General features: G+C 38.1%; 2 protein-coding genes and 1 long non-coding RNA gene across 6 annotated transcripts in view; 1 reads left to right on the forward strand and 2 right to left on the reverse strand.

Annotated features, from left to right (window-relative positions):
* Nucleotides 1–3,972, reverse strand: part of lpin2 (lipin 2) — a 24,206-nt gene extending 20,234 nt beyond the window's left edge. Inside the window, exon 1 of one of the 2 annotated variants that reach the window (XM_007548531.2) lies at nt 3,768–3,972. The gene's annotated coding sequence lies outside the window, so the exon portion shown is untranslated. Of the gene's footprint in view, nt 1–3,752 lie in introns of both variants that reach the window. The other variant, XM_007548529.2, reaches the window with a different exon arrangement.
* LOC107835858 (uncharacterized) lies at nt 77–5,992 on the forward strand. The gene is made up of 3 exons (XR_001661679.1): nt 77–3,567; nt 4,726–4,828; nt 5,904–5,992. It is a non-coding gene; the product is annotated as an uncharacterized LOC107835858 (long non-coding RNA).
* myom1a (myomesin 1a (skelemin)) overlaps nt 5,779–19,003 on the reverse strand; it is a 21,658-nt gene continuing 8,433 nt past the window's right edge. For 2 of the 3 annotated variants that reach the window (XM_007548533.2, XM_007548536.2), the window contains 27 exons: nt 18,377–18,576; nt 18,247–18,303; nt 17,892–18,016; nt 16,914–17,097; nt 16,551–16,725; nt 16,178–16,299; nt 15,134–15,330; nt 14,861–14,987; nt 14,085–14,269; nt 13,883–13,997; nt 13,545–13,701; nt 12,820–12,926; nt 12,616–12,660; nt 12,300–12,436; nt 12,064–12,208; nt 11,786–11,845; nt 11,632–11,699; nt 11,415–11,540; nt 9,288–9,365; nt 8,923–9,010; nt 8,757–8,795; nt 8,483–8,588; nt 7,881–8,044; nt 7,700–7,736; nt 7,446–7,468; nt 6,310–6,365; nt 5,779–6,135 (listed from right to left, as the gene is read on the reverse strand). In XM_007548533.2, the coding sequence (XP_007548595.1) occupies nt 5,869–6,135; nt 6,310–6,365; nt 7,446–7,468; nt 7,700–7,736; nt 7,881–8,044; nt 8,483–8,588; nt 8,757–8,795; nt 8,923–9,010; nt 9,288–9,365; nt 11,415–11,540; nt 11,632–11,699; nt 11,786–11,845; nt 12,064–12,208; nt 12,300–12,436; nt 12,616–12,660; nt 12,820–12,926; nt 13,545–13,701; nt 13,883–13,997; nt 14,085–14,269; nt 14,861–14,987; nt 15,134–15,330; nt 16,178–16,299; nt 16,551–16,725; nt 16,914–17,097; nt 17,892–18,016; nt 18,247–18,303; nt 18,377–18,576 (3,190 nt within the window). In that variant the 3' untranslated portion in view covers nt 5,779–5,868. The remainder of the gene's footprint in view (nt 6,136–6,309; nt 6,366–7,445; nt 7,469–7,699; nt 7,737–7,880; nt 8,045–8,482; nt 8,589–8,756; nt 8,796–8,922; nt 9,011–9,287; nt 9,366–11,414; nt 11,541–11,631; nt 11,700–11,785; nt 11,846–12,063; nt 12,209–12,299; nt 12,437–12,615; nt 12,661–12,819; nt 12,927–13,544; nt 13,702–13,882; nt 13,998–14,084; nt 14,270–14,860; nt 14,988–15,133; nt 15,331–16,177; nt 16,300–16,550; nt 16,726–16,913; nt 17,098–17,891; nt 18,017–18,246; nt 18,304–18,376; nt 18,577–19,003) is intronic. The other variant, XM_016669660.1, reaches the window with a different exon arrangement.

The following is a 19,003-nucleotide window of genomic DNA, read 5'->3' on the forward strand; positions in this document are numbered from 1 at the left end:
TGTACTTGTACTCATCCAGTCAGCTGCCAGGGTACGGCAATGTAAGCCAATGGGATGGGATCTTTACAGTGGCAGTGTACGGCTGATAAGGTGAAGCTATTTTCTCTGCACGAATACGCAATGTTTTCTTCTGATAAGAGTAAAAGCTCGGGGGGGAAAAGGGGGGAATGCCAAGCCGCTGTCGTCTGAACCATTTTTCTGTCACATGTACATTACAATTTTCACTGTGCGTTCTTGTCCATGACTTATCAAAAGAGAGGTGGAGGTGAACGACGCCAAGTTGCTAAGGTCAGCCTATAGTTGATCCAGTGTGCTGGACTTCAACATGCTTTCTGCTGCGCCTTATCAATAAGATGCTTCACCAAAATGAACAGGCGATTACAAAACAAACTGCAAACACTGAAAGCAGGAGAACATTAGAGATGATTGAATGTCTACATTGAACAGTCTAATGAAAGGTTTGTGGGACTAACTGATGAAATGCAGTCCAACTAGTAATGACAAAAACATGTTTTTCTCGTCAAGGAGCTCTCCCTGATCTGGTCTCCAGGATCACTCTGGCTAGTCTGGGTCCCAACTGACTGCCCAGGATGAAAATAATGCGTGAGGCTGCTCCAAAAGGGGCCCCAACCCCGCCGTCTCATCTGCTCAGTCTTTTGTAAACAAACCAAAAAGAAGCACTTGGGCTTATAGAGCTGTAGACTTATTTCCTTGTTGTTGTGCTAAAACTCATTTTGAAAGAAAAAAACAGTAATGAAGTACAAATTAATAAATGGTAAGGATATTTTTTCAAAAGTGTGATGCACACAATGCCTAGGGACATACCAGGATCTCACAATATTAAAACGGAATAATTTTCTCATCCAGAGGAAGTGTCTCACACTGCATGTTTCATTTGTTGTCAGCATTACTTCGTCATGGCTAAATTAGCATTTTAAGGACCCTCATGGGTATACAGTAGACAATAAATAAATGGTGAGTCAAAAGCAAGAGAAGAACAGTTTGTAAGCACTGAACAGAACATTTGAAGACTGAGTAAAAAGTGTAAGTGAAAAGGTTTTTCTTTGTTTTTGAAGGAATTTGAACTGGATCAGCTGCACACTGGTATCTAAAGCATTTACACCGATCGAACCAAAACTGAAAACTCTATAAGAGTTGTGTTAAAATAGTTTGTGATCTACAAAACGATTACTCTAACAAAATAATAATCCATAAACTCTTTTTTTCTCCTGCAGATATGTAGATAATGTAAACATCTGATTCACAGTGTCAGCATTTGGATGTTCTCTGTTATTAAAATAACTTGCACTGCATACAATTATTAAATATCGAACTCAAAGTCTATTTTAGTGTAAAATAATTCGATCTAGCCTGAATAATTCCATACTGATCTAAGATTTATTAACATTCAGTAAGTACATTTTGGAGTCAGTCTTTTGTGTGGGTGACATCAACATTATTGTTTAACTCAATAACTTCTGGGACCATTTATCGACCAGCAAATTTGTTTTACAATTTTGACAGGCCTATTAATGAACACAGAAGAGTTTAGCTAAAAAATACCTTTGATTTGTGAAACATTTTAAAAACATGTTCAAGTCTGATCTTATATCCAGAACAGAACAGCATAGAAAGTCAAAGTCCTGTAAGCTGAATGTATTTCTCTTCTAATGATAAAAGACCACTATAATATTATAGCACATGAAAAATAGCAAATAACCAAGCTACATAAGTTAGCAGCAATGAACATAGAAACTTTTAATTTGATAAAAATATTTAAAATGATTATGATAAAAATAAAATCTTATATAATAAGTACATCCAGAGTCATCTATAATATAACTTGTAACATAATCACAAAGTGACTAAGCCAAATAAGTCACTGACTAGGTTCATGTTACACTACTTCAAGCATAAACACAAAACTGGAATTACCTCTTCCAACTCATTATGTGGGTATAATTAAACCAAGACGACCTAAAACAGGCAGAGCCCTCTTCAATTTTTCCACATTCTGCAGTGCTAATAAATAATCCCTAGTATTCCTCCAAGTATAATTTCCTTGCTTATTTTCCACAGTGCACCAAAAATTCCTAGCTGCTGGGAATTAGTCATTTACAAAACAGAGTGTAAATGTTAACTCTGACATTTTCAAATCATACCTCTTTTATAACAGAAAGTAAAGCTTTTTTTTTCCTTTTTTAAGGACACCAATACTTTAAATAGTAAAGAAATTAAAATTTGTTGATCACTAAAAAGGGCGCCGATGAGTAGGATTTAGTTCAATTTAAAAACAAGGGTTTCCTCAGGAAATGACATATGCAGCATTTGTTTGCAACTTTAAATTTAACTTTGCTCCTGCAGCCCACACCCCTGTCAGGAAGTTTAAAGAGTGACACAGCCAACAACATGAGGACAAACTGCCCTGTTATTAGCTTTAGAAAGCATAAATTTATACCACTCGGGTTGAAAGGCTTGTCAACCAAAATTAATGATTCATTTACTACAGATGTGCCAGCCTGAAAGGTTTGTTAAAGTAATAAAGTCTTGATCAATCTAGAAGGAACGACAGTTTCCAAATTTCCGGGCTCATCGGGGATATGTGACTATATACAAAAACAACAGGCATGTGTTAAATTCACTAATGTCAAGGAAGGGCAGTGCTGGGTTTTCTCCATTTGCAATAAACAAACAAAACTTCACTCACTCATTCCCACACTTTTTCTGCCGACATTAAAAGGTCTGTGGGAACAATTAACGGCTACTGGTTTGGATCAAAGTAATTTGAATTGCATCAATGACTCATCACACTTACTTGAATGAACTATGGTTACTATAATTGCATTATATTTTTCCTGTAGATTAAAAAAAATTGAGCATATGGGTAGTTTATTTGCTTAAATACACAACTAAACATGTCTGGCTCAAAAATAAGTGACTTTGGCTTCACTGCTTAAATGGCAGTATAGGTCAGGATCTGATATATGCTGGTGTTATTATTAAATTTTAAGTGTTTTAGAATTAAAATTGCTGCACAACAGTTTGAGTTACAAGGTGCTTGTGTTTTCAGTGTCCCCCAGACAGGTGTTTTGTTCCGCGGTGTCAGCGCGCTACAACTCGTGTAATCTATTTAAAAATGCAAATTAACACGGGTCAGCTGATCTTAACATCGTGTACTTTGCCACCTTCGCACTTATAAACAGACATCAGAAAATTATAATAGAAATCATAATATTAGAAATCACAGCTTCGACAAAAAAAAAAAAACGCGACACATTACGAACGCTGGAATAAAACAGGCGGAAATACAAAGAGAAAACGAAAACAAAAATTAGCATCCTCTTTGACCCACATTGCTTCTCGGTTTTACACATTAACATCATGAAAACGTGAATGAAAAACAGTGGAACACTGGACAGATGGAAATGAATGGAGTCGGGGCTCTGCTAAACTCTGCTAGCTCCATAGTTATCGCCCGGTTGGAGCTTACGTTACCGTTAATGTCAAACGGCCAGGCGTTAGCAAATGACAGCAACTCACTCGGTAGATGGTGTCGATGAACACTCGGTAGGTACATTCATTCGCTTTATAAATGAATGGCAAACCCATTAATTTTGGTTCGCAGTCAAACTGCTTCCATATAGCTAAAGGGCAGGTTAGCCAGATTAACATGCTAGCTACCATTAGCCAATGGTAGAATCAGAAATATACGTTAACATGCATCTCAAAAGACATTAGTCCAAATCATTCACCTAATAAGTTCTTACTTCTCGGTTCCTTGAGCCTGACTGCTGCCTTCTCAGGAAAGTTGTAATGTCTTCAGTGAATCCCCATAATTTTCTTCGTGAAACTCCTCTGAAGCCTCTTGACGTGTCCCTGTTTGGACCACCGTGACCGACTGGTTTGTGTGTAATTGTGTGTGTGTGTGTGTGTGTGTGTTGAGGTGAAGAGACACTGAGTCGGCGCAGCTGGTGGGACGGTCGACAACTCACAGCTGAGCTGACTAATTATTCCAGTAGTCAAAAATACATTTCAAGAGCAGCGAATTTTAACAGAAAGTTTATAGAATTATATTGAACTTTGTTCTCACTTTTACTTGTTATCAAACACAAAGCAATTTAAAACTATATACATTTTAGTTTGATTTGGTTTATTTTAACTTGCCATATTATGTGGGCATGTTATAGCCTATATATATATTTTTTTATTTTTTTATTTTACTGTTAAGTAATTGTTTATTCTTCCAAGTTTATTTGTTTGTATTACTTGCAGCATATTTCAATCTCTTGTCTCAACATGGAGCCATGCTTGTGTCTTTTGTGCGAGATATTGCTTTTTAGGGATGGATCTTTTTTTATATACCTGATTCTGGTGGTGGTGTTGTTCTTTTTCATTCTATCTTCCACATAAAGACTCACCAAAGGCTTGACCAGAGATCGGAATTGGCCAATTTTCTCCTGAAAATGCAAATATTTGAAAACTTGTCTTTTCTAATTCATTGTGTAAAGTCAAAACTAAGAGCTATAACAATGATCTATCTATAAATACACAAATCAACTGCACTTACTTATTTATTTTTCAAATGCTTTGAATAAAACATATGCTTTTATGGGGATAACCCAATCATTTGTTTGGGGATTTTTTTGTAATTGATTCAGAACTACTAAATCTATAAAATAACTTATAGCACATTTTTCTTGTGTTTTTTTCATATGTGGAAATCAGAAAATCAGTATGGGCAAGTTAAACCTCAAGAAATCCAGAAATCAGTTCTGTCCAGGAAAAGGCTGATCGGTGCATCTGAAATTCTGCAAATTTTCTTCAAGCTGTCAGTGTGAATTTTTTATTTTTATCTTTTATTGGTCCTGGGCAATTTGCTGCACACCTTCCCATTTCCCCCCTGCCCATCATCCTATGCAGCTATTAAATAATAAAAGCTAGTTCCACAAAAATCTTTTTTAAAAATAAACTAATTAGCTTATTTTCTTTGTCTTATTATTTTCGTTGTTTATCTTCCATTCTGAAAAATAGCCTTGACATTTTTCTAATTCCCCACTGGTCCCCTAATCTGTATGCCAGTGCATGGCATATATTGCTTAGATTTTCACTAAAATGAGGACGTTAACTTGAGATTTTGAAAGATCTCTAAAGTCATTGCAGCGGCATTATGAGAAAAACTGACAAGAGACAGCGTGTTTAGCTTGTTTAAGATAGACTTGCCCTCCAACCAAGTGTTAGAAGACAGTTTATCACGTACTTCCACTTAATTGTACCTGCAGTTCTGCATTCCTCCCTCTTTCACTGGAAATGTTGGGATGAAACCCACGGGGCCAAATGAGTAACAGCCTCCAGAACAGAATTCCAGTCAGATCTGATCTGAGCTGAGCTTTACAGGCGACGTAAGATCACTTTAAATGACAAAGCATGGTTGTTGCACAGTGCCATTACTTCTGTACCTCAATCACAAATTGCTGACGTGATTTGCATTTGTAGGTTGCAGAGAGTTTATGACATCCGAACAGCCGAGATGAAACATTAGACAGGCTGATCCCTGTCAAATATCTCCAGTCTTTCATTGGGCAACGTTTAATTCTTGCTGCTATTTATTGCTACATATACATTATGACAGGTAGTCAACAGTTCAGAGGTAAGCCAAGTGTAATACCTTAATTGAATTAAAAGAATATTTCTACTTGCAATATTAATATTCAACTACTGATAGGGCCAACATGACTGAACACATTCCAAACAACTAAAAGAGGCATGAAAATGAACGTATTCGTTTAACAGCTTTATTGCACCTGCATGTGCCTTGGTAACATTATTTAGAGACAGCTCGGCAAATTATCTCAATTTTCTTTCTGACATTTAGTCTTTCTTATCCTCTCTGCTCTCCTCGTCAGGGTTGTACACGCTGACAGTGAACTCGCCGGCCTCCTTGCCGTACTTGTTCTTCACCACGAGGGCGTATTTGCCAGAGTCGGCCGTGGTGACGGCTGCGATCGTGATGCTGGCGAACTTGCCATGCTCAAACTTCAGCTTGTAGTGGTCATCCGACACCAGCTCCTTGTCGTTCTTCACCCAGCACACCTCAGGCGCAGGCTCACCCCACACGTTGCCAGTCAGGTTCAGGGACTGAGAGAGGGAGAGAGGAGACTTTTTTATTTTTTATTTTTTGCAGGTTTTACAAACATGCATTCGGCAGGAGCGTCGATCATATTTCAAAGGAAGGAGGCACTCAAGGGAATGATACACTGATGTACAGAGGTCAATAGTGTGTTGGCAGTTAACACTATTGAATTTCCTTACCTTGCCCTCCTGGATTGCAACCACATCTGGCAGGCCTCCAACAACACGAGCGCGGTCTAAGCAAGAAAAACAGGATCAAAAGACAAGAAGAGTAGCATTTGCTTGTTTAGCACATTTTGTTTTCCTGCTTTGCACTTTGACTCCATAAGTATATTAAAATAATTAATAAATACAAAAGGATTTTAAATGCACAAATATTAAACCAGTGTAAAATATGTATATGTACTCCATTGTACAGTTTCCAATACTTCTTCCTGGGTAGGAATGTATGGTATAAGTACTGGCATGTAGCTCATCTGTATGGTTCGGAATGTTTTTTTTTTTCATATTTCTCTTGACAACACACAATGAGGTTTTAGGTCAAAAGAGTTTGCTGAACAATCAAGCACAGTCACACAATGGACATTAAAAACCACGAGAGAAAGCCCCATCTGCGAATAGAGCTGAATAACTCTTCAGTCAGTCCAGTGATTCTGGGACCTTGATTTCCAACTGAAAATAAAATATACTATGATCTGAAAACAGGGATTTTGGAAGACAAAAATCTTTTTTTCTCCTTCACAGAGTCAAGATGATTCAGACATCGTCTCTGTTTTATAACACAAGTGATACAACAGTGACTCCAGCTGCAGTCCACATTTTGTGAATCTTTCCCTAACTTGAAAATGGATTTTACTTCACAATTTTCTCGAAGCAATACATATTTCTATGTTTTCAAACATTTTTTTTTTCCTTCCACTTAACTTTTGTTAATAGGTGTGGATGCAAAACTCTGTAAAGCACAGACGTCTGTAACAATAACCTTTACTGGCTTACGCTTGCTGGACACCTGTCAACTCAGCGGATATCTCCATGATTGCATAGGCCACAACATGACTATGAAACAACATGCATAAATTAAAAACAAGCTTTTTTACTGGTCTTATGCAGTACTCTAATTTTCAGAGAAAGTGAATTTTAGGTTTTTGGTACCTGTAGACCATAGTCATCAAGATTAATAGGAATACATGTTTGAAATACATCACTCTGTGAGTAATAAATCTCCATGATTGCATAGAGTTCCAATTAAACTGAGAAATGTTACATTACTTTATGAAAGACAAACTCCAGTCAGATTAGGAAGAATAATAACTTACTTCTTTCTGCAATCGCTGCCGCTCTAAAGGAAGAAAGAAAGAGGCAAAAGATTGTCAGAAGTGTCTAAAAATGGTAATGGGGTTATTAATTAAGTTACATAATAGTAAGAAATGTGTTGTGTTTGTCTCAAAGGTTCACAAAGTACATTGTAGGCTTGAGACAACTTTTACTATTTTTGCACATAAACATCCTTGAATACAAAACCCAGAATTACACGAATGAACAATGGAGTTGGATGAGTTTATTTACTTACTTGAGCCTTTGGAATTCTTCAAATGCATCCTGCCATGCTGCAAAGCAGAAAAATAACATTTATAATATAATTAGAAGAAGACTAATAAAGCCAACTCAAATAAGGTGTTTTTTTTTCTTTTCTTTTTTTTTTCTAATTGTAAGGAGTAATTGTCTCTTATTGATTGAGAACTTTGACTTACCCTTGCCACTCAGATCCAAGACTCTCTTTACTCCGTCTTTGCCATCAAAGATATCCATGGTGTATTTGCCCTTGTCCTTCTCTGTGGGTTCATTGATCTTAAGCCAAAGCTGCTCCCCCGTGACGCCGGACTTAACTCTCTCTGAAGCTGCAATCTTGGCATCTCTGATCAAGAAATCCAGAGCACAAAGATCAAATAGCTTCAGACGGCCTTTTTAGCGAGACTTCAAATCCAGAACTCTGAAATGTGGTAGTTTTAGGGGTCCGCTTCAGTCCCTGCACTACAATAGTTTTGTTTTGTTTTTTTCTTCTCCAATTCCATGTTATAATAAACAACATGTTTTGAACTACGCAGGGTTTGTTCTGATCTTTTTCTTTTCTCAACATAAACCTGAAAGTCTTTTGATAATCTTTGTAAAGCGTATGTATTTACAGCATAATGTTGAGAGCGGACACTAATAAACACATGAATAAACTGCAGCAGAAAATTACGTTCAACTGTTAAAGTTTGACGTATGTTGATCAGTCCCTTGATGCTGATACAGCGGGCCCAAGTTTCTTCTTAATGCTGTGAAATATATCCATGATGGCAGTTTTACATACTTGTGAAGCCAACCGACATGCAGGTTCTCATCATAATACGTCACATTGGAGTAGAGGATGATGCCATTTTCAGAACTCGTAATTTGAATGTCACTGGAAGAATTGGCTGCAAGGAAAATAACAAAAACAGTCTCTTCCTTAACACGCTGTGGAAACTATGAGAAAACTGTTATACAATTAGACAGAGCATGTTAGGGAAATTGCACACACTGATGCACTTTTCATTTTGTATGTTTCCCTCATGAGTTGTTCTTCAGCGTGAAAAACTACTTACCAATAACTCTGAACAGCTCATTCATTACAGCTTGGTATCCTGGGGAAAATAACAGCAATAATTCATGTGACTTTTATTTTTTAATAAAACCTTTAATGTAACTTTAACAGATCTTCACTTTTTCCTCCTAATTCCCTGCTAATGAAACCCACAAAGAGTGCTTCACCTGCTTCTGTAAGGTTGAAGGCGCTCTTATCTTTTCCTCTCTCGTCTCTCAGGAAGACCTCGTAGATACCCGCGTCTTGCTTGGAGATCTAATATTTAAAAAGAAAAAGTCACATAAGTATCCTTAAGGCAATAATGATTCCCCTTCCAAATTAAATCAAGCGGAACACAATATAATTCTCGAGACAGTCAACAGTATAAAAGGAACACAGTGACCAGGTAAACCGAAAAGCCAGGCTTTTCTGCCGCCCGTGATGCTGCAGGCGATAAAACATGAAATGATGGAGGAAAACATGGAAAAGGTAAGACGACGAGGACACATGGAGACATTAGGTGAAACTTATGACAGATAGATTATGTCCAGACTTTAGGCCTTGGTGGCAGGAGAGCGTCCTTTGCAGATGGTTTTTTCCTTCCTTGCTTTTGCTCTTGCTTAATAACCCACTGTGAATTAGACAGATGAGCCAGTCAATGCAAATGTGACTGACCGGAACTTATGCACAAACACCAACCCTTTGGTGTCGAGTGACGTTTGAACGACCATGATGACAGATCAATCAATATAACTTCTCTGGCACTTTCAGTCCTAATGATGAAACAAAAAAAACCCTGACCAAAGCAGTGCCTATTCTTTAATTAAAGTGACCAGAGGAGTTACACTGAATTGAGAGTTAGAGATGAAATGAATGAATGGATGAAACACACAGATAGACCACATGCTGTAGGCTCAATATATAGTTCCAGTCAGAAAATTGGATAAATCAGATTTTTTTTTTCTTTTTTCATTTTTGGATTTTAATGATGCATTTGAACTGTTCTTTTTTCATGGTGGTTTATTTAGGGAATATATATATATTCAATTTTTTTTAAAGATCCACAAATTAATATAGATTTTCTGTAATTCATAGAGGAACAAAATTATACTTACAGTCTAAAATATATAGATAAACCTCCAGTGACACTTAGTTTACTGTTTCTAAGCAAGTTTCATCTCCAGTTTATTTGGTTTAAAATTTCTTAAGCTGCACTTTGAATTCATGTTTCTTTTTTTTTGTCATTACCAAGTATTTGGCATAAAATTGGCTGAATAATTGACCACTTTTATTATTAATTGTATGGGTCTTGTAGCAAGCAAGAAAAGCATAGGCCACAAGTTTTAACATGCTTGAACAGGGATCTTTAAGGACAATGTTATAGAAGCTTGACATCAGCCTGTCTTACACATTTCACTTTAAGGTTGAGCTCAACATCATTGTTGAACACAAAAAACTGTATTTCTCTATCATAATCGTGAGACCTTGTAAGTTGTTCTGAGCTCTGAGTTTATTTCGTGTTTTATTGTGTTTAATAAAAGATTAATTCCCGATTCTGTTATTTTCCCATGTGTTCCCTCCCCAGTAATTGTTGCCATTCTCCGTCAGCAACTCTGGCACATTCATTTTATTTTACTCATCTGTTCCTCGCAACAGTAGTCATTGTCCTAGAATTTAATCTCTTCGTTTTCAACCACTTTTTCTACTATAAGCCAATTTTTCTCCCAATTTGGCTTCCAGTTGGTCTCAGCCTGTGTTTTACCCCCCAGAATATAAGTCTACTTTTTATTTTGTCATGAAATCTATTCACCATTATTCTGTCTACCTCCTAATTATTACCCTGAGATGAACAGAAATTGGTTAGCATACTCAAAAGAAACCTGTAGTTTGCTGAACTAAAGCCTGTCAAGAAGTGGAAGGTGTCAAAAGTGACCAGTTTACATCACCATAGGTTTGTTTTTAGTGCTAATGCATAGACAACCCACTGCCTCTTCCCAAATTAACACATTCAAACATCACTGAAAATTGTATCTGCTTGTACGGAGAATCTAAATGCCTTCTGGAGAAATGACAAATATCCATAGAAAACTGTGCCAGAAACTTGCTGCCACTAAACAAGTAGAGAATAACATGAAAATTAAAATATTCAACCAGTAATAGGGGTGTATGTTCATATTTAAGCCTGTATATATAATTTTCAGTTTGTGAATCAAAGAAAACTGCAAAAGATTCAAATCAGTTTATCCAGTTTTTCCTTTGAAATATTTTTAGATTTGAACATTGTGTAATCTCTCCACCCCAGATAAATACTGTACTGTTCAAAAGCTTCAGTAAAATCCAAATGACTTCTGTTGGAAATAAATCGGTAAATAAAACTCTGACTGGAACTATCTGGGCTGAAAAAGATAGAATTTGTCAGAAAAAAAATGTAACAATTTAATGTTTCTTCAGATTTCTGAGTAGAAATATTTGCTGTTCTGAGTCTAGCAGGGCTTACGAGAATATATAGTACAAATATATATTTATAAAAACATAAAATGATCTTTTATTCTGTGTCAGAGGTGTATGACTAGCAGCACATTTTGTAAAGCTCTAAAATGAAAGCAGAGCTGGATCACTACGATTTTAGCTCTTAGCTCATAAACACTCAATTCCTCACAAGGTACACCGTCAGACTGACCTTTCCTATATTAAAGGTCAGGTCGCAGTCCTTTTTCTCGATTTTCGCAGCATCCTCATCATCCTCTGCAATCTCAATGCTGTCCTTAGACCATATGATCTCAGTCGCTGGATTGGTATTTCCAATCTGTAAAAACAAAAGGAGGTGATCAACAAGGGTACATGAATTAAAAGGATAATATTAGTAGCTTTAAATTGTTAAAGTTTTTTTGCTTTACCTTGCATTTTAGCAGCACATCACATTCTTGGGTGACAGTAAAGCCAAGGTACTCAACAAAGTGAGGACCTGTTTATTAAAAACAGAAAATAGTTAAAGAAAAATACCAATAAGCAAAAATCCTAACGTGTTAGAGATAAAGCCTTACTCCTTACCTTGTTTCCTGACCCATTCTGCTCTCTCAAACTCTGATTTCCTTTGTAGCTCCCTAAATTCTGGATAAAACAGTGTACATATTCAATCCTAGACCATTTTTAAAAAAATCATAGATTTTTTAAAATCTAATATTTTAAAAAATATCACCGACACAAAAATATAAAGAATGATCTGCTGCCCCCCAGTGGACACGTGCTTTACCTGCAGAGTACCTTATTCGTCTGTCGTTACAAACCATCTGGATTTGCAGATGTCTACTGTGTATTTGAAATCTTACCATCTCCAATCAGCACTAGACTTGTAGTGCCCTTAGCCTTGCCATCCACCAGGTTAAAGGTAAACGTTCCTTCATCAGTGACTTCCAGAGAGTCCATAAATAGCTCGATAAGGCCGCTGGACTTGTCGAACTTCATCGTGTATTTCTGCAGACAGGGAAACACAAAAATGCACATATTTCAGCACAAATGCTCGCTAGAACAAAATATGTGCATTTATTGTTCCATTTATGCCCACCTTTCCTTGCTCAATGATGACATCATTGAAAACATACTCCACTTGGCAGGCAGAAGTGAATTTCTCCATCTGAGCCCAGAACCGCACGCAGCCTTTCTCAAGCAGCTCCATGGCCATTTCATTCTTGAAGGGAATAACTGAAACATTGAACAAGCAATCGAGCATTTAATACAACCAAGAACTTAAGGAATGACATGACTAGTTTTGTGCGGTGTTATATCTTAGACTGTCTCTATAAATTGTTTTTGCCAATTCATATATTCATAAACAATAAATAGTTGAATTTGTGATATTTGAGCTAAGATTTAATATTCACCAGGAAACTTGTGTTCATGGCTAAGATCCAGGAGACGCAGGAGGGCTGTCAAACAGGAAAAAAGTAAGACAGGAAAAAAAAAAAGTTGAATAATATCCATTCAGTCAGCCACACACACTCTGGTGTATGAAAATAATATCAAGCAGCTGTTCAAGCAGGGTAGGACAGACAAGTATGCACTGCCAAGACTGTGAGCTGACTCACCCTCCTCAGTGAGAGTGTAGCTGGAGGAGATGCCTTCGGTGTTGGTGACCATACAGGAGAAGGTGCCCAGATCCTCCACAGAGAGACTGTTAAAGATAGCTCTGGATCTAAACACAAGGCAACAACCATGGAAAGTGAGATAAACAAAGGAGCTTTACTCATTTAGGCTGATCAGTCGGATATGTAGGAGAAACACAGTGAAAAGTTCACATGCATTCATAATGTACATAAGAATTATGTATGCCATAAGTTTCTCTTAGGAATGGATTAAGAATCCCAAATACAGCTCCAGTGGTTTTAAAAGCAAAAAGTGTGGGCAACATTTTGCGAGGGTCAAATATGTACATATATCAGTTACTTTTTGATTTCTCGTCTCTTTGCAAGTCGCATTCTTCTTGACCTCAGACTCTCATGAGCCATCAACAAGCAACAAACAAATGTAAGCGGGCTCTACTAGTCCTCCCAATAAGTCAAAAACCAAGCCAGAATTATACAAGAAACCTATTCATAGCTACAACAAGCATGTGTACAGGGTGCAGTTGAGAAGAAAACTATGAGGATTAGAGACAGCTGTTTCACTAAATTCTTATTTTCAAGTCAAAATAAAGAAAATTTGAAATGCATGCAGCAAAAGCTTAAAATTATTCTGATATTCATGCCAAAATAAGCATATATAAGCTTCTTGCTGGAGTGATGTGTTGGACTCAATCACAATGGGGACATACTTGCCGCCCTGGGTGGCAATAGTGAGACGAGATGTGTCTGTGATTTCCTGGTAGTTCTTGAACCAGACAAACTGTGAGCCTTCTTTCATCTCAGAGCATTCAAAAATCATAGAAATGACACCGTTGTCATCAACATCCACGTAAATCTCCTTGGTGCCTAAAAGAAATAAGACCAAACAAAATAGTCAGTTCAGCAACTGATCATCAAAATGTATGTAACTGCAATGTCAAAGCTTGCATTTGTACCAAGCAATATGTTTTTTCTCTATATTCCTAACTTGACATGTGCGAGAATCAAGTGAGACTAAATGTGTGACTTAAATATTAATCGCACTCACCAGGGCGAGTCTGGGCCAGAATTGGACCCAAGTTTTGGGAGGGTTTCCCAACTCCGACAAGATTCTGAGCACGCACACGGAAGACGTAGGATGTTCCTGCCGTCAGTCCAGTCACCTAATTTAGCAACAAAACGAGTCGGAAAGGAGGCACTTAAAAATAGCATGTTTCATTCCCTCATCTAACTATGTTTGTCTTATTTACCTTCATGAACTTTCCCTTGTTGGTCTTCTCATGCACAGCCTTCCAGCCTTCCTCGCCTGCAGACGCCTCCTTGATGTCCAGGTAGTAGCCGTTGACGGGGCTGCGTCCATCAAACACAGGAGGTTCCCACAAGACCACAACAGAGGTGTCACGAACCTCCATCACATGGAGACCAACAGGGGGTCCTTGGAAGATCCAAAAACAAAGTTGTATCGCTTGAAGAATTTTCCTTCAACAGGAGAATGTTTTACTTATACTTATTCTTACAATGCATTCCTATTTCAAGTAGAAATTTCTTAAAAGACTGAGGAATATTAGGTGATAATTTCTCATACTAGTAACAGTTTAGTCTCAGGAACTTATCTTTCACCAGTTGGAAAATTCATGGTTAATTTCCCAGTTTTTCTTGCCCTCTAACAATAACTAAAGTCTCATGGTCCAATCGTCTTTGTTTAAACTGCAAAGTTGGAGGGATTGGGGTAATCATATCTATGCTTCATATGATCTCAGGAGTATGATTATAAAGGTAATCATATTGAGGGTGGAAGTAAGCCCTGTTCCAATCCCAGGTTGTTTTCCAACATTCAACTTCCTGTTCTAAGGTATTTAGCATGAGGCAAGAGAAGGAACTAAATCTAATCATCTTAAATCAGATTAGATGTTAGATTACTCCTCAAAATGACTGATACATTTTCACTGAATCAGATTAAAGGTTAAGCAATCAATCATCTTTTTTTTCCTTTTTTTTCTCGCCTTATCAAACTACAATCTTGTACCTGGAATAGTAATGGTCCATTCCTTGCACTCCAAACTTCCAGTGGGCAGAGAGGGTTTACTCACACCTGCCATGTTCATTGCACGGACTTGGAACTGATAGAAGACATTTTCCTTCAGGTTCTCGGCCTAAAGCAACAGAGCAGATCAAGATGCAGATTACCAGATTAAGCAAAGCCACTCTTTTATACTAATCAAGTCAGTGATGAAGATGTTTGCACTTGTGGACAACAAGACAATAAATCAACCGCTTGACATTTTCAGCATGAACTTACCTTATAGGAAGTTGTAGTTAAGGCCTTTAGGTTCAGTTCGTGCCATTTTCCATAAATGTTCCCCTTCACTGTTCTGTAATCCACAAAGTATCCTCTAATGTCGGCTCCTCCGTTGTCAGTGGGTGCAGTCCAACCCAGGACCATGTAGTCCTTCACTGCCTCCAGTAGGGTCACATTGGTGGGGCTTGCAGGTACAGCTGCCGTCGGCAATGGAGGTGAGACAAAAGTGATTAGAGATACCTTTTTATTTATTTGGTTATTTATTTTAAAAAGCGATGAATCAACAAACTTTTTAATTGCCTAAGTGTTTTAATCTTTGTGATATTTATTGTTGCACTTTTTAGGTCATCTTAAATCATAAGACACCAGCGAAGAGGCAAATACTTTCTGGACACACAAAAAGTACAAAAGCTATTGCTTGTGAGCTTCACACACAGATGCAACACGCTGTTTTGAGAGTTGCTTAACTGGGTAAAATACTTACTCTCAAATGGCAGAAAGTCGGCAAGTGTCATTCTAAGAAAATTACTGGAGCCAGGCGAGACTCTCCACAGGAACATGCTGTTTCAAAACACACTGCTTTAGCCTGCAGCTTGGTCATGCACCAACAGGCTCCCCTGAAGACTTATCAAACAGCAGAACAAAACTCCAGCAAAATCCAGTTAAAAAGAAATCAATACTGACATGTAGTAAAGCATCTTAAAACACTAGCTAATGTCTTTGCCTAAAAATGGGCGGAAAATGGCTGCACTTCAAGTTAGTAATGACTTTTTCCTCATGCAGACACATGCTGTATTAGTATTCAGTAAATGTATTTCTGTTTGCAGCTCAGGGGAGTTATATTGTGAAGTGGTGGTAAAAGTAAAAAAAAAACATCCTTTAAGGGAGTTCTTCAGCAGGATTTCTCTCTTAAATATTTAAATGAGTCAGTAATTATTTAAACCCGTCCCGGCAGGCAGGCAGGATAGCGGGTCAAAGCGTGGGCCGAATATGACAGGGGTATGCGAACAATGGAGAAATCGTTTGTAAAAAAGTTGCACTCACAGATAGCAGCCTGTACAAGCACGGCATCAGAATTGGAGGAGTTCTGGCTGTATCCAGCAGCGTTCACTGCCTTTACTCTGAACACGTAGTTGGACCCTGTGGTGAGGCCGTGGCACACGAACCTGAAAGGAATGCATTTCAATCAGGTATATTTTATTGATATATTCTGCTGGCCGCCAAGGGGCATTTCCCCTCTGGGGGAAGAATATCTATTAAGATTCAGCCGTAAGGTCGTGTGCAAATTCTGGGCAGTTCTTTTGCAGCGGATACACACTTAACATTGATTGTCCAAAACTATGAAAGCAACTGAAGGACATATCCCAAGACCAATTCTAATTTTCATGACTTTGAGGAAAAAACAAACATTTCCCACCTGGTCTGCTTGACAGGTTTATTGTTGCAAGGCATCCACACATCAGTTCCCGTCACACTAGATTCAATGTAATAGCCAACCAAGTGTTTTACATCCTTAGATGCCCCCCAGGTAACAACCACTGAGGTGTCTGTGTTCCTGGTGGCCACTGGATTGCCTGGGGCAGAGGGAAGATCTGCAGGGAAATAAAGACACAAACTGCATATTGTAAAGGATGTCACTTATCGAAACTCTATAAAGATGAAACACTTGGATAAGGAACAGCACTGGTATAAACTAGAGATATTATCCTGTTAAATAATGCAGCAGGGTTCTCTGTATGCAGAGTCTGTTGTAATGCGGCTGCAAGCTTTGTCAGCTCACCAAGTTTGTCACCGACTATGGTTTCTCCGGTGGGTACGGAGGGCTCGCCCACGCCAGCGGAGTTGCAGCATCGCACACGGAAGTTGTACGATTTGCCCTCTGCCAGGTCGAAGATCGCAAAGCGAGGGGACTTCACTGGCATCCCAGTGTTCACCCTCTGCCAGGTGTCTGTCCCTTGAATACACTGAGAACAACAGAGAGCAGGGAAACTTTTAAAGTTGAAGTTTGAAGCGAGTGCAGATGCTTATTGAAAGCTAATTGTAAGTTATATTCAGTCACATTCTGTTGCAGGTTATTTCACTGTGAAAGACCAGTGGCCTATCCGGTGTATAATGTGCCTCTAACCATTTAAGTCCTTGAGATATTCGCCAATTATCCCAGGGTAAAAACCTTTCACACGTAATCTTTGCTGGCTGACTAAGGGGAAAACAATGTCTCGCCTCTTGAGGCGTTTGCTTCATATGCTAAATGAACTTAGATATGTGTTCAAATTGGTTTTCTTTGACAACAATGTAACAGTACAGATAGATAGATAGATAGATAGATAGATAGATAGATAGATAGATAGATAGATAGATAGATAGATAGATAGATAGATAGATAGATAGATAGATAGATAGTGTTTGTGATATACCTTTTGTATTTGAATAAATGCAATTATTTTGTTATCGGCTTGTATTGCAAGTAGTAATTTGTCTGGTAATGGCAAATTACTACTTGACAAATGACACACCAAATCCCTCGGGTGAATCGACTTCAAACTAAATCTCAACTCGGGTGTGATGTCATTCCCATATAGAGGACAAATGAATGAAAGCAGCAAGAATGTCTGAAATAATCAAGTGGAAGCCTGACAATATGCAGACTGTGGAAAGATAATAAAAAAAAACCATTGCAGGAAAGATTATTAGAAATCCAAATGAAGTGACAAACAAGACTAGCATAAAGAACAAGCAACTATATGAAAAATGTTCTTACTTTCTCAATGTAATACATGACTCCCTCATGACCCCGTTGCTCTGGGGGCTTCCAGGCAAGCACCACATAACTCTTGGTGGCCTCAGTGACCACAACATCCGTAGGTTCTCCAGGAATCACACCCACTGTGTGGGAAACAAAAAAATACACTCATGGTTTTTCTCCAAAATGGTAATCTAGATTTAGGTATGGTAACTGGTTTGACAACAGTTAAAATGAAAATAGCAAGCGTCTTAGTTGATGTTGTTTCAACACTAGCAGCAATGTAAAAAAATTTATTTATTTTTTTTTAGACTTTTTAGTTTTATAGATTTACTCAAGTTTATGAGGAAAAATATCACATGAATTGTTATACCAGTGGGTTCCTCTTCTGTGAACTTGATCACCCCAGTCCAAGGTGCCAGTGGTCCGGCTGTTGTGGAGAGGACAATCATCAGCAATTTACATAGAGGAGGGTCTCAGCAGTTTCTGTTTTGTCTCCAAACCTCTGAGTCGAGCTCGGTCTGAAGGATCCATGGCAACCACAGGATCAGAGATGCGGGATGGACGACTGATTCCCACGCTGTTAAAGGCACGCACTCTGAAGACATAAGAGCGCCCCTCCACCAGCCCTGTAACGGGGAACCGGGCGTACTTGACTGCAGCATCATTACACTGAGCCCAGTGATGAGTGCCCACTTCACACCTTCCAACACAAAACACCAACATATATACATGTCAGTTGTTGAAATAGCTTTTTCTCAAAAACAACCTGCTGGCTTACAGTGCTCTGAAAAAGTATTTACCCCTTTACAGATTTCTTTGGATTTCCTTTTTTTTTTTGTCACACTTAAATATTTAAAATCTGGAACACGTTTCAATATCAGACAAAGATAACTGGAACAAGCACAAAAAGCAAATTTTGAATAATTAGTTAATTTATTAGTGGAAAATAGGAGACCCAAAAAAATCTGTTTCTACGTAGAAAAATAAACCCAAAGACTGGTTGTGTAACCCTTTAAGGCAGCGGCTGGGGATACTCCGGTAGGAGCTATTCAATGTGAATAGGGAGTGGATGGATGGATGGATGGATGGATGGATGGATGGATGGATGGATGGATGGATGGATGGAT

Source organism: Poecilia formosa, unplaced genomic scaffold (genome assembly GCF_000485575.1).
Source record: "Poecilia formosa unplaced genomic scaffold, Poecilia_formosa-5.1.2 Scaffold27, whole genome shotgun sequence".
NCBI classification, from domain to species: Eukaryota; Metazoa; Chordata; class Actinopteri; order Cyprinodontiformes; family Poeciliidae; genus Poecilia; species Poecilia formosa.